This window comes from Morus notabilis, unplaced genomic scaffold, assembly GCF_000414095.1.
Source record: "Morus notabilis unplaced genomic scaffold, ASM41409v2 Scaffold161, whole genome shotgun sequence".
NCBI classification, from domain to species: domain Eukaryota; kingdom Viridiplantae; phylum Streptophyta; class Magnoliopsida; order Rosales; family Moraceae; genus Morus; species Morus notabilis.
Genome location: NW_010357095.1, coordinates 312703 through 324892, shown reverse-complemented (window position 1 = coordinate 324892; position 12190 = coordinate 312703). Strand labels below are relative to the sequence as shown.

General features: G+C 41.0%; 1 protein-coding gene across 5 annotated transcripts; it reads right to left on the bottom strand.

The window, feature by feature from the left end:
- Positions 1 to 645: 645 nt before the first annotated feature.
- On the bottom strand, positions 646 to 11976 carry LOC21395883 (cleavage stimulation factor subunit 50). 5 transcript variants are annotated; one of them, XM_024164401.1, is made up of 15 exons: positions 11794 to 11976; positions 11362 to 11445; positions 11151 to 11281; positions 10962 to 11008; positions 10333 to 10405; positions 4000 to 4072; positions 3832 to 3918; positions 3639 to 3709; positions 3384 to 3435; positions 3210 to 3267; positions 2894 to 2994; positions 2636 to 2790; positions 2381 to 2489; positions 1282 to 1338; positions 646 to 1197 (listed from the first exon to the last, which is right to left on the bottom strand). In XM_024164401.1, exons 1-15 carry the CDS (start codon positions 11893 to 11895, stop codon positions 1042 to 1044), a joined length of 1356 nt encoding a protein of 451 aa, XP_024020169.1. In that variant the 5' UTR covers positions 11896 to 11976; the 3' UTR covers positions 646 to 1041. The 5 variants fall into 5 exon arrangements, with proteins under 5 accessions (XP_024020169.1, XP_024020173.1, XP_024020180.1 ...); XM_024164405.1 differs by lacking the exon at positions 10962 to 11008 and having other exon boundaries at positions 647 to 1197; positions 4000 to 4083; XM_024164412.1 differs by lacking the exon at positions 10962 to 11008 and having other exon boundaries at positions 647 to 1197; positions 11218 to 11281.
- Positions 11977 to 12190: the final 214 nt, after the last annotated feature.

Here is a 12190-nt window from a genome sequence, read left to right as displayed (position 1 = left end):
AGCTTGAAAAGCTCATTAGTCATGGCTACGCTTGAAATGTTGCTCCTGGTCATTAATGATGTAAGATGGACCGAATCATGCTACGGGCTAAACCTTGCGCGGAAATTGGGTGAGTTTGTTAAATACCACCTCTAAAGCGTTAGTCTCCAAACAGACCACTTTTGTATTAAAAAAAAAAACTTCTCACAACTTTTTCTTTTAAAAAATGAAAATTCATTTTTAACGGGAATTATAAATATCAATAGAAATGCAAATGACTCTGTTAACCTACAAGATACAGCACTAGCGGAATTGAATGACGCTCAAGAAGGAAGACGCACTACTCAGTAACGAAAAAGTTCCTTAGCACATCTATAATCGAACTCGCATAAAGCTCTTTTTAAAATACCTTTAGAATCGATGGAAGCGTCCGACCAATCGAGAGCCATAACTGTGTAGCACGAAGGCTACCACACACCTCGCATAGACAAAAGTCCAAAGGGACCAATAGTTTGCCAAAACACAAATCTGACAAGATTAAAAATAAATAAATAAAAATAAAAACTCATAGCGTCCTCGTCTTCTCTTCAAGTTTGGAATTTTGCTTTTCAAGTTTGGCGAAAAGCAATCCTCTGTTATGTAGCGTATTATAGGTTTTAATTTCTCAATTTTTTTCTTCTTTTTTCTTTTTCCCCTTTTAAGTTTGTCCTGCCCAATTAACAAGCTATTTTTACAAGTCCTAGCATGTCAACGTCTCTGTTTGATGAGAGTTCCAAAAATATGGGAACAGAACATAACAATGATATATACATGCAGTTATATTTTCTGCATATATTCACCACAATGTCATAAGTTCTCAATAAATAACAACTAAAAAAAAACTTGCAAAAAGAAAGCTGACAATAATTTGAAAGGTTTCTGCGTTCGTAAGTAACAACACATGCCTCACAAAACAGAAAATGGATAAAGAAACAAAACCAAAAATTTTGAAAGCTTACAGGCATAAGAAACCGTTGCATCCTAAGATCGAAGATGAATTAAGAAAAGCTATTATCTGCAGATTTAGAGTGCTTCTTTCCAATAACGGATTGACTTGTCGGTTCCACAGGAAACAAATGCTGCCTCTACTGGTGAGTGCTCAAGCCAACGAGGAGCGCCGATATGGTTGGAAGGCCACCTTGCAACCTTCTCTGCTGTCAAAGCATCCCATATAACAATCTGCATAGTACAAATGACATCAGTTGCAAATTCAAACATTGGAAATGTCATTTTTGTATCCAAAGAACAAGAAGCTTAACGAACCTCGTTGTTAGGCTCATCTATGCATAGTACAAATTCTTCAGTATGATTGAAAACAGCCTGCAAATAAAAGTTTGAACCTAGTAAACCTACAGCATCATTCCAAAAAACGAAAGAAAAAAAGAGAGCTGCCAAATTTGGAAGCTTCTTTTTGGGATCACTGTGAGTGATATGGACTTCCGCCATCTATACTGTCAGACAAACAATGAAAATTGCATAATTATTAAAAAAAAAGAAAAGAAAAGAAAATTGCAATGGTAGTGTACAAGCCAATTTTTTTACTCTTAAACACAAAGTAGCTGTGGGTTTGATTTATACAACATTGGCTTACAGAACTATCAATCAAGATCGCAAAATTGTCTACGTAGTTAAATTCCTACAGGTAAGTAATTTTGATTTGCCTGTCTCATGATCACTGAATGCTTGATATAAGAACCAGCGTCTAAATGGAAAAGTACATGAAAATACAGATTGTTTGGGCTCGTTTGGTAACACTTTCAAAATGATTTTGTTTTACAAAAGTAAAAATGAGATTGTTTTGAAAATCATTCTGAGACCGATTCTAAAATTGCGTTTGGTTAGTTTTTTAAGAAATTGTTTTGAGTATAATAAAAAAGTAAAATCGTATTTGGTTATAATTATTAATTAATATATTATAACACTGTTGATAAGTACTAAGAAATGAAAACAGAAACGGGAAAACAACTTTCAACCGTTTTCTAATTCCTTCACAAAAACCATTCTCACTGTTTTTTGTTTTCGTTTTAAAAACATTTGTTAAACAAACATGGTTTACAGACCGTTTTTATTTTTGTGCCTCAAAAGCCGTACAGAAACGTTTTAAAAAACATGTAAAAATCAATTCCAAACGCACCCTTTGTACTTTGAAAGCAGATTATTGTGAATAATGTGGTGAGATTGTTTATCGCTGTTACTCCTAAATCCTATGCCAAACTTTCCCCTGGAAAATTTAATTGCACAGGGCTTTCTGAGATGATTCTTGCTAAACAAATTTGCTCATATTTTCATGAAAAAAAAAAACAAAAAAAAAAAAGGGGGTCCTTAACACAAAAACAGCCAAAAGAAGGATGTCCTAGGATACCTGACAGCGCAACTGTGTATGCGTAGCTCCCAGGTATTGCTTGACCAATCTTCCAGTTCCAACTTCCCATAGCTTCACGGAGGAATCCTTTCCACACGAGAGAATGAACCTATAAAGTTAATCTGAGTCATGTCCCAAAGCCAGAACATGAAGCTTGTATCGACTTAAGAGATTAGAGCAAAGATTCCTAGTCTACATATTTATTATTATTCTTGGGTACACATTTCAAAACCTAAATCATTTTGTGATCTCAACCTTTGATCTTTTGTAAATATTGCACTAGTGGCCTCTGATGTTCCATGTGCACCAACTATAGACCGTATGCAACTGGCATTTACACCATCCCATAAACGAATCGCACCATCTTTAGAAGCAGTGACATACATACCACCTGTAGTTGAATACCTGACCTGATAACCAACACAAGGAAATGGTATCCCTGACGTTATTGAAATTTATCTAATACTTGCAATAAAACATTTGAAGGATGACAAGAATAGGAATTGAATATGCCTGATTTATTGCTCCATTAACACCGATCTCCGGAATACTCGCTGATAGGTAACACTGAAAAGTATTGACATCGTACAAATGAGGAATTGGATGATCAGTTCCTGTGATTTCAACAATGTTTTTCAATGTCATCAGTAACAAATTTCAGAGGCCAAAGAGGATGATCTGTTTTGAGTTATAGCAACATATTCATGTAATTTGCACCCAAACTGCAATCAACGACCAATATTGATATTTTGAACATAAGCTGCAAAAGGAATAGTTACATGAGAAATGACGACTTCATCCAAATAAAGAAACTATCACATAGAATTACCAGCTAAAAGGAAATCCCCAGAAGGGTGGAAAGAAACCGAGCGCACATTGTGGGTATCCTGAGAATGAAATGAAATTTTATTTAGAAGAATTTACATTTTGAACTTTAGTTACAATTCTGCAGCTAAATCCAAATTACACATCCTTCAAAACCAGAATGACAAGATATACAAACCTGGATAACTCTGAATGCTCTCTTTGCGGTCATCTTCGAAAAGTCAAAGAACCTGAAAATCACGACAAGCATTTCATGACAATCCCAAATCTATTCTTCTTCCTTTTACTACCAGAGAAGGCCATAAAGGATTTATCAACAATGTAAGGAGAACGATGTTTTAACCTCTCTGGAGCTCTCAATCAAAAAAGGGTAAGGGTTATACATAATTTCTAAGTAAAGGATAAAAACGAGAAGGTAAACTAAATGACATACTTAATTGTATGATCTTTGGCTCCCGATATTAGAATAGTGTTTTGTGGATGGAAATCCAGGTCATTTATTGGCTGCAATACAATTATGCAAGAGAGGAAAGAAAAAACAAGAATGTTATATGGGACACATCCTCTGAGGCCTTTTCTTTCTTTTTGGTATGAAAGAAATGAAAAAGAGTGAAATGCAGATTCACCAGAGCATGGTCATAAAATGTCCATATCACAGTTCGCACAGGACCATCCCTTGCATCTGGCAGCATCATTTGCTTTATCTTTGCAACCTAAAACAGAAAATTGACTGGAAATGAGTTATAATCCACAGTAAAGAATGAACAAGTTGTGACAATCTAATAAATCAGCACCTCAAATAGCTTTATAGACGTATCAGAACTTCCAGTAGCAATGTACTTCCCATCAAGACTAAACCTTGCACATCTGGCAACATTCTAGAAATTTTGACATGTCAATCACGGAAAAATGACGAGTACGAAGTCATTAGTATCATTTCTCTAAATAATTGATAAGAAAAGGTATCTAATGCGTGAAATTGAATCAAGAAAACAGAAAGAATGAATCTTTATTGATTATCAACAAGAACTACACCCAAACGGTTTCTTAGAAACCAACAGAATACCCTCCTGCTCAGCTATTGCCAAGACTTCCCGATACAGACTCCAATCTCTGCCTACCTTCCTATTCCAGCGTGTCCACCTATTCATTTCTGCTCCCTCAACTCTAATCAATAATCCCCTGTGCTAACACACACAATAACCCCGTAAGCCTATACTAACACACACAATAACCACGTAAGCCTATACACATCCGACCCTATACACTAACAATCCCCTAAGCCCTTCCCCGACCCTTCCTCACATAAACTTGTCTAAGTAGAGGCTTATCAACTTCTCCGCCCCCCAAAAGAGTCACCTTGTCCTCAAGGTGAAATTCAGGAAACTGTTGCTGAATGACATCGAAAAGCTCCCAAGACGACTCATAATCCGGTAAGTGACGCCACTGAAGCAAGACTTCCAGCTGCCCAGTAACCTTAGAAAAACGAGTATCCAACAACCTCTCCGGCTCCACGCGTAACTCCATGTCAGCAGCCAGAGCGGGCGGAACCTCCTGAGCCGGAATAGGCAGGCCAATGGCTTTCTTAAGCTACGACACATGGAAGACCGGATGAATCTTGGCCCCTGTAGGCAATTGCAACCGGTACGCCACTGCCCCCACGCGCGACACGACCCTATAGGGACCATAAAACCGAGGAGAAAGCTTTTCATTCGGAAACTTGGCCAAGGAACGATGGCGATAGTTTCAGGAACACCAAATCCCCCACGTCGAACGAGACATCACAATGCTTAAGATCTGCGTTCCTCTTCATTGAATGCTGCGCCTGAAGCAAGTGGCCCCGCAACTCCTCTAATATAGCATCCCTCGCTTGCCATTGCTCCTCCAATAAAGAGTTAGCGGTTGAACCCAACTCAAAACGCAGCAATTTAGGAGGGTCACGACCATATAATGCCCTGAAAGGAGTCATTCCCGCGGACACATGGAAGCTTGTGTAATACCAATATTCGGCCCACGCTAGATGAGAAAACCATTGAGTAGGTTTCCCGGAAACAAAACAGCGTAAATAAGCCTCTAAGCACCGATTCACCACTTCCGTTTGTCCATCCGTTTGAGAATGGTAAGCCGTACTATGATGTAATAAAGTGCCCTGCAACTTAAAGAGCTCCTTCCAAAAATGGCTGAGGAAAACTGTCGCGGTCGGACACAATAGTCCTTGGGAACCCGTGGAATCGCACCACCTCTTTAATAAACAGGGCAGCCACCGACTTTGCAGAAAAAGGATGGCGAAGACCCAAAAAGTGTGCATACTTACTCAACCGATCTACGACCACTAAAATTGAGTCGTTTCCCGCTGACTTGGGTAATCCTTCCACAAAATTCATCAAAATCTCATCCCATACCTGGTTCGGCAGTGGCAATGGCTGCAACAACCCCCCAGGAGACAAAGTCGACGCCTTGTTTTGTTGACATACTTGACAGGCTGCCACAAAAGAGACTACATCCCGCTTCATGCCATACCAAAAGAACTCGGAAGACAAACGTTTAAACGTCTTTAGGACTCCCGAATGTCCTCCCACCTTACTGCCATGGAACTCGTTCAAAAGGATAGGTATGAGAGGAGATAGCCGAGACGAAACCACCCGACCCTTGCAAAGCAACATGTCATTGCATAAAGAGAACCCTTTCACCCCTTGCGGATTGTGCAGCAACTCCTTCCGAATTCCAGCCAATTTCGGATCACCCAAAAGTTGCTGCCGAATTTCAGCTCCATCATACAGCGCGGATGTGGCAAAGTGCATCAACTCCAATCCAGAAGTCCACCTGGATAACGCATCAGCCACGCGGTTCTCAAACCCTGGCTTGTATTGAATCTCAAAGTCGTAACCCAACAGTTTGCATAACCACTTCTGTTGCTCCTCTCCCACTAACCGCTGCTCCAACAAAAACTTTAAACTTTTTTGATCCGTGCGGACAATGAAATGCCGCCCCGGGAGATAATGACGCCATTTCTGGATCGCCAACACCACAGCCATCAATTTGCGCTCATAAACGAACTTAGCCATAGCCCGAGGAGACAAAACCTGACTAAAGTAAGCGATAGGCCGCTGTTGTTGCATTAAAACCGCACCAATCCCAAAACCCGAAGCATCGGATTCTACCACAAATGGTTGAAAAAAATCTGGCAATGCTAGAACCGGAACTGTAGTCATGGCCTGTTTCAATCTCCGGAAGACCGACTCAGCCTCTTCAGTCCAATTAAAACTGTCTTTCTTCAGTTGTTGTGTCAATGGCCAAGAAAGATGACCATACCCCGTTACAAAACGCCAATAATAACTTGTTAAGCCCAAAAATCCACGCAACTCCTTAATAGAACGGGGAGTAGGCGAATCCAACATAACCTGTATCTTGTTGGAATCGACCGAAACCCCATCACACGAAACAATGTGACCCAAATACTCCAATTGACTTTGGGCAAAAGTACATTTCTTGTGGTTGACATATAATTGGTTATCTTCCAAGGCGGTCAAAACCATTTCCAAATGACCCACATGTTCCTCCAATGATTTACTGTATATCAAGATATCATCAAAAAAAACTAAAACAAACTTTCGCAAAAAAGGTTCTAGTACCTCATTCATCAAAGATTGGAACGTGGCCGGAGCATTAGTTAGCCCAAAAGGCATAACCAAAAATTCGTAATGGCCCTCATGAGTGCGGAAAGTTGTCTTAGGAATATCCTCCACGCACATCCGAATTTGGTGATATCCCAATTTCAAATCCAATTTGGTAAATATACTAGCCCCAAACAATTCATCCAATAACTCTTCGATCACCGGTATGGGAAACTTATCCAGAACTGTAGCTTTGTTGAGCACGCGGTAATCAACGCAAAAACGCCAAGTACCATCTTTTTTTTTTTAATGAGAAGCACCGGGCTAGAAAACGGGCTGTTGCTTAGTTGTATGATCCTCGCTTCGAGCATCTCTTGAACCAACTTTTCAATCTCATTTTTCTGAAAATGAGGATACTTGTAGGGTCTAACACTAATAGGAGCGGTGCCCGGTTGGAGAATAACGCGGTGATCACGCAATCGTTGTGGAGGGAGGCCAACCGGCATATTCAAAACTTGTGGATGAAGCTGCAATAGTGCACTGATTTGGGTAGGAAGTGGCTGGTCTGGTTTCCTTTCCCCATCCAGCACCTGCAACTCCAAATAGATGCCTTGTCCCTCATGCTTAATGGTCCGAAACATCGCTTTAGGGGAAACCATAGAAGTAGAGAGACTCATGTCACCACTTCCCCCCTAATCCGAAACTTCATCAATTGGGATTTCCAATTCACATGCATACCCCCCAATGTTTCCAACCACTGCATGCCTAAGATAACATCCCCCCCCCCAACTCCAATGGCAAAAAGTTTTCTATAATAGTTAGTTGCGGTAAACTCAATGACACTTCACGACAAAGTCCCTGCCCTTTAACCGACTCGCCCGTGCCCACTTGCACTCCAAACCCGGCAGTGGGAAAAATTAGAATGGACAATTTCTCTACTAAACTTAAGGAAATAAAGTTGTGTGTTGCTCCAGAATCGATTAAGACAATTACCTCTTGTTGAGCAATCAATCCGCGAATCTTCATAGTTTTGGGTGTTGAAAGCCCCACCACGGAGTTCAATGATAGCTCAATAAGCTCGGGCTGTCCCTCATCCCAAACAGTATTTGCCACGTCAATATCTTCCACCAAACATTCCGTGGAGTCCTCATCACTAACCAACATAATTCGGAGCTCCTAATGTTCCCAACCCCTGCCAGCCTAAGATAACCTCCCCCCCCCCAACTCCAATGGCAAAAAGTTTTCTATAATAGTTAGTTGCGGTAAACTCAATGACACTTCACGACAAAGTCCCTGCCCTTTAACCGACTCGCCCGTGCCCACTTGCACTCCAAACCCGGCAGTGGGAAAAATTAGAATGGACAATTTCTCTACTAAACTTAAGGAAATAAAGTTGTGTGTTGCTCCAGAATCGATTAAGACAATTACCTCTTGTTGAGCAATCAATCCGCGAATCTTCATAGTTTTGGGTGTTGAAAGCCCCACCACGGAGTTCAATGATAGCTCAATAAGCTCGGGCTGCCCCTCCTCCCAAACAGTCTTTGCCACGTCATTATCTTCCTCCAAACATTCCGTGGAGTCCTCATCGCTAACCAACATAATTCGGAGCTCCTTACAATGGTGACCAAAAAAAAATTTCTCATCACACCTATAACAAAGTCCCTTGTCTCTCTTCTCCTGCAACTCAGAATCCGACAACTTGCGAAAAGGAAATTCCCGCTTTTGGCTTACTGCCCTATCCACATTGGCTGGAGCTCGCTGAGGTCGTTCAACTCCAAGAATTGGTCTAGCAGGGAAGGTAGAAAACTCAGCTCGCGGACCTCCCAAAAATTGTGGCCTCGACACTCTTGATCCGGCAACCTCCCAATGTAGCAACTCATTTTTCTCCTCGATTCTCTGGGCGATCTCCATAATTTCGCTTAACCCCTCCGAATTCAAGAGTCACAACTCCGCCCGAACCTCCGCCTTTAATCCATTAACAAAAATGCCCTCCAAAATTTCCTCAGGAACATCTAAGAGTGGGGCTGCAGAAACTTCGAATTGCCTGCAATAATCTGCCACAGTCCCCTCTTGTCGAATCGCCAAGAACTTCTCACAGAGGTTTCCAGCCTGCCATGAGCGGAAACGCTGCAAAAGAGACAACTTAAACTCCGTCCAACCGTGGAACGGACGGCGGCCATTTTGCCACTGGAACCATGACAGGGCGTCTCCTTCAAGAGCTATTCCGGCAGTAATCAGCTTTTCCCTTTCCAAGCAACGATTGATGGAAAAAAATTGTTCCATTCGGAACACCCATCCGTAGGGATCTTCGCCGCTGAACAAGGGACACTCCACTTGCCGTCGACAGTACGAGGCCCACTCCTCATTCTCCGGCAACTCGCCCAGTACCCCTCTGTTATCCAAAACTTCCCTGTGCCATCCTCCTCTGAATCCATCCCCACCCATGCCACACCTCCGTTCCCAAAAACCAGGATTCTGAGGTTCGCCAAACACCCCGGCGTCCCATCGCACCTTCCCCTGGAAGAGCATTCAATCCCTCTCTTCGGCCATCTCGCTCCCCTTCTCCACCGTCGCGACCGGGATTCCGCAAATTTCCGGGTTCCACTGGCCGATCTCCTCCCCGTAGACGCAACCCAACGGTTTCCGTCGGTAATGGCACGTTCTGCAAACCCCTAGGATCTACCACCCGTTCTTCGATTCGCGCGCGCGATCCCGCAACGTCAGCCATTCACGATCCCACATCTACTGTCGGAGCCACACCTTGCTCCTGCTCCGCCATCGACGTCGAAGCACCTTCTTTCTCGGACGTTTTCACTGGCGCCGTGAACAATTTCATCTGCTCCTCAATTAGCCGACGAAGATCTGTGAGATTCTGAGTAAGCTCGGTCCTAACCTTACCGATGCCCTTCTCCATCTCTACAATTCCCTTCTCCTTCAAACCCTAACCTCTTTGATCTCTTTTTCCACAGTTTCGAACCTCTCCTCTGCTTTTCTTGCTGCCATAATTCTCCCAAGATGATGCTCTGATACCAAATTGATAAGAAAAGGTATCTGATGCGTGAAATTGAATCAAGAAAACAGAAAGAATGAATCTTTATTGATTATCAACAAGAACTACACCCAAACAGTTTCTTAGAAACCAACAGAATACCCTCCTGCTCAGCTATTGCCAAGACTTCCCGATACAGACTCCAATCTCCGCCTACCTTCCTATTCCAGCGTGTCCACCTATTTATTTCTGCACCCCCCCACCCAACTCTAATCAATAATCCCCTGTGCTAACACACACAATAACCCCGTAAGCCTATACTAACACACACAATAACCACGTAAGCCTATACACATCCGACCCTATACACTAACAATCCCCTAATCACTTCCCCGACCCTTCCTCACATAAACTTTTCTAAGTAGAGGCTTATCAATAAACTACTATAAACGAGTTACATTTTTTTTTCTAGACTATAAGAAACAAGTTACATTTAACTGAAAATTTCTTATACTCATGTTTACCTTGTGCTCTGAAAGATGCCTTGGCTCATGCTTTGGGATACTCTTTGATGCGCCTTTAGTATCCTCCACAGAACTGTTTGACAGAAATCAAGCATAGTCAACCTTCTATTTTGCTTACTTTTTCTTTGGTAGGATTTTTTTCAAATAACATTACACATATCAGACATTAGGGGTCTGTGAACTTGCGAGTCTATTTATGCCCTGGCCAATCGAAAGCTAAATAGCATAAACTGGTAGTTCTGGATTTTTTAATTGTGGCTGATTTCAAACCGGCTATCATTGGACATCACTCCACGACTAGGAAGTGAACTAGCATATGTGTTCATTGGCATTTGGTATTTAACTTCTGGTTGGAACCTAAGTTTTAGTGTAAATAACCTTAACCTTCCTTTTGACGCATGAGATGTAGACTGGTTTGCCCTACTAGCTCAAGTAGGCGAAGAGCGAGAAAAATAATCTAAAGGAAGATATTGCAAAAATGTTCACAAGCTTATAAGTTACAAATATATGTTAAGAAACATTAATGCATACATTTTTCGAGACATCGTTCATAGCAGTTTTTCCAAAAAAAAAACACCTTTTAACACTGCAGTAAGGGAGAGAGAGAGATATAGAGAGAGAGAGAGAACTTGATAATTGATACAATCCCTGTTCCTCCTTCATTTGGGCTGCTCGACTATAAAGGCACCGAAAACAAAATACAAACATTCATGATACCACAAAACAATTGTATACACCACATGTTGGGTGCTACCATGCACATGGGATGACAGACTAGTAAAATGTTGCATGAGCTTATTCTGAAAGGTAATAACTACCTGAAATCAATAGCAGCAGCGGTAAGAGGAGCAGAAACAGAACCGTACACCGCAGGTATTGACGTACCCAAATCATATAATCCAGTTGAAGAAACCCCTCTCAACATCTCATCCTTTTTTACTGCAAGACCCTGTTCTAACCTTAGAACCAAATACTTCCATTATTTCCCCTAATCCAACTACAAATTTAACAATCAAACCACAAACAAACCTTGGCAACCAGCTCAAGAAGGTTATTAGCCGGGACTTCAACATTCAAGGGTGTCATTGTCGCAGAAGCGACCGCACTCGCAGCCTATAATTCGGTCGATACCCGAATTTCAAAATCAGCGAAAACACTCAAATTGAAGTGAAAACTTGCTTGTACATTGTTCAATTGCTAAGAACAGCTTGTCTTATTAATGAAGATCTTGGTTTCCATTCCATTCCTCAAACCAACATAATGCAAACTAAATTTAACATTAAAAAAAATCCTAATTATAATATATATTCCCCAAATTTCCCAGCCACCACATTATATTTTCTTTTTTTTTTTTAAGTGTCCACTCATAATCACGTTACTCAACTCACATTTCTGATGTTTTCACACAATTTTCAGCAAATGAACGGAAACTAGTCAACCAAAAAAAAAACAAGAAGTTACTTGATTGAGATTGTTGTCGCGAAGATGAGCGACGATGAGAGAATTGAGGTGTCTGAAGAGCTTCCCATCCTGCAGAGTCTGCTCCAAGTTGCTGCTTTCCATCTCAATTCTCTCTCTCCAAAAACTCTAAACCTCCCTAAATCAATCTTGTGGATTCCGAAGTCCAACACTCTCTGCCCTCTGGCATCGATTTTTTCTTCTCTTACAGTAAAAGAATGATAATGTGAATAGAAATAAAAATGTTAATGAAAATAAAATAGAAAAAAAAATTAATTAATTTATTTAATTATAATTTTAAAAAATTTTTAAAATAGAACATAAATATTTTCATATAAATAAATTTTCGCTTATGCTAATACTATAACAACAATATTTTATTTATTAATATAATATATAA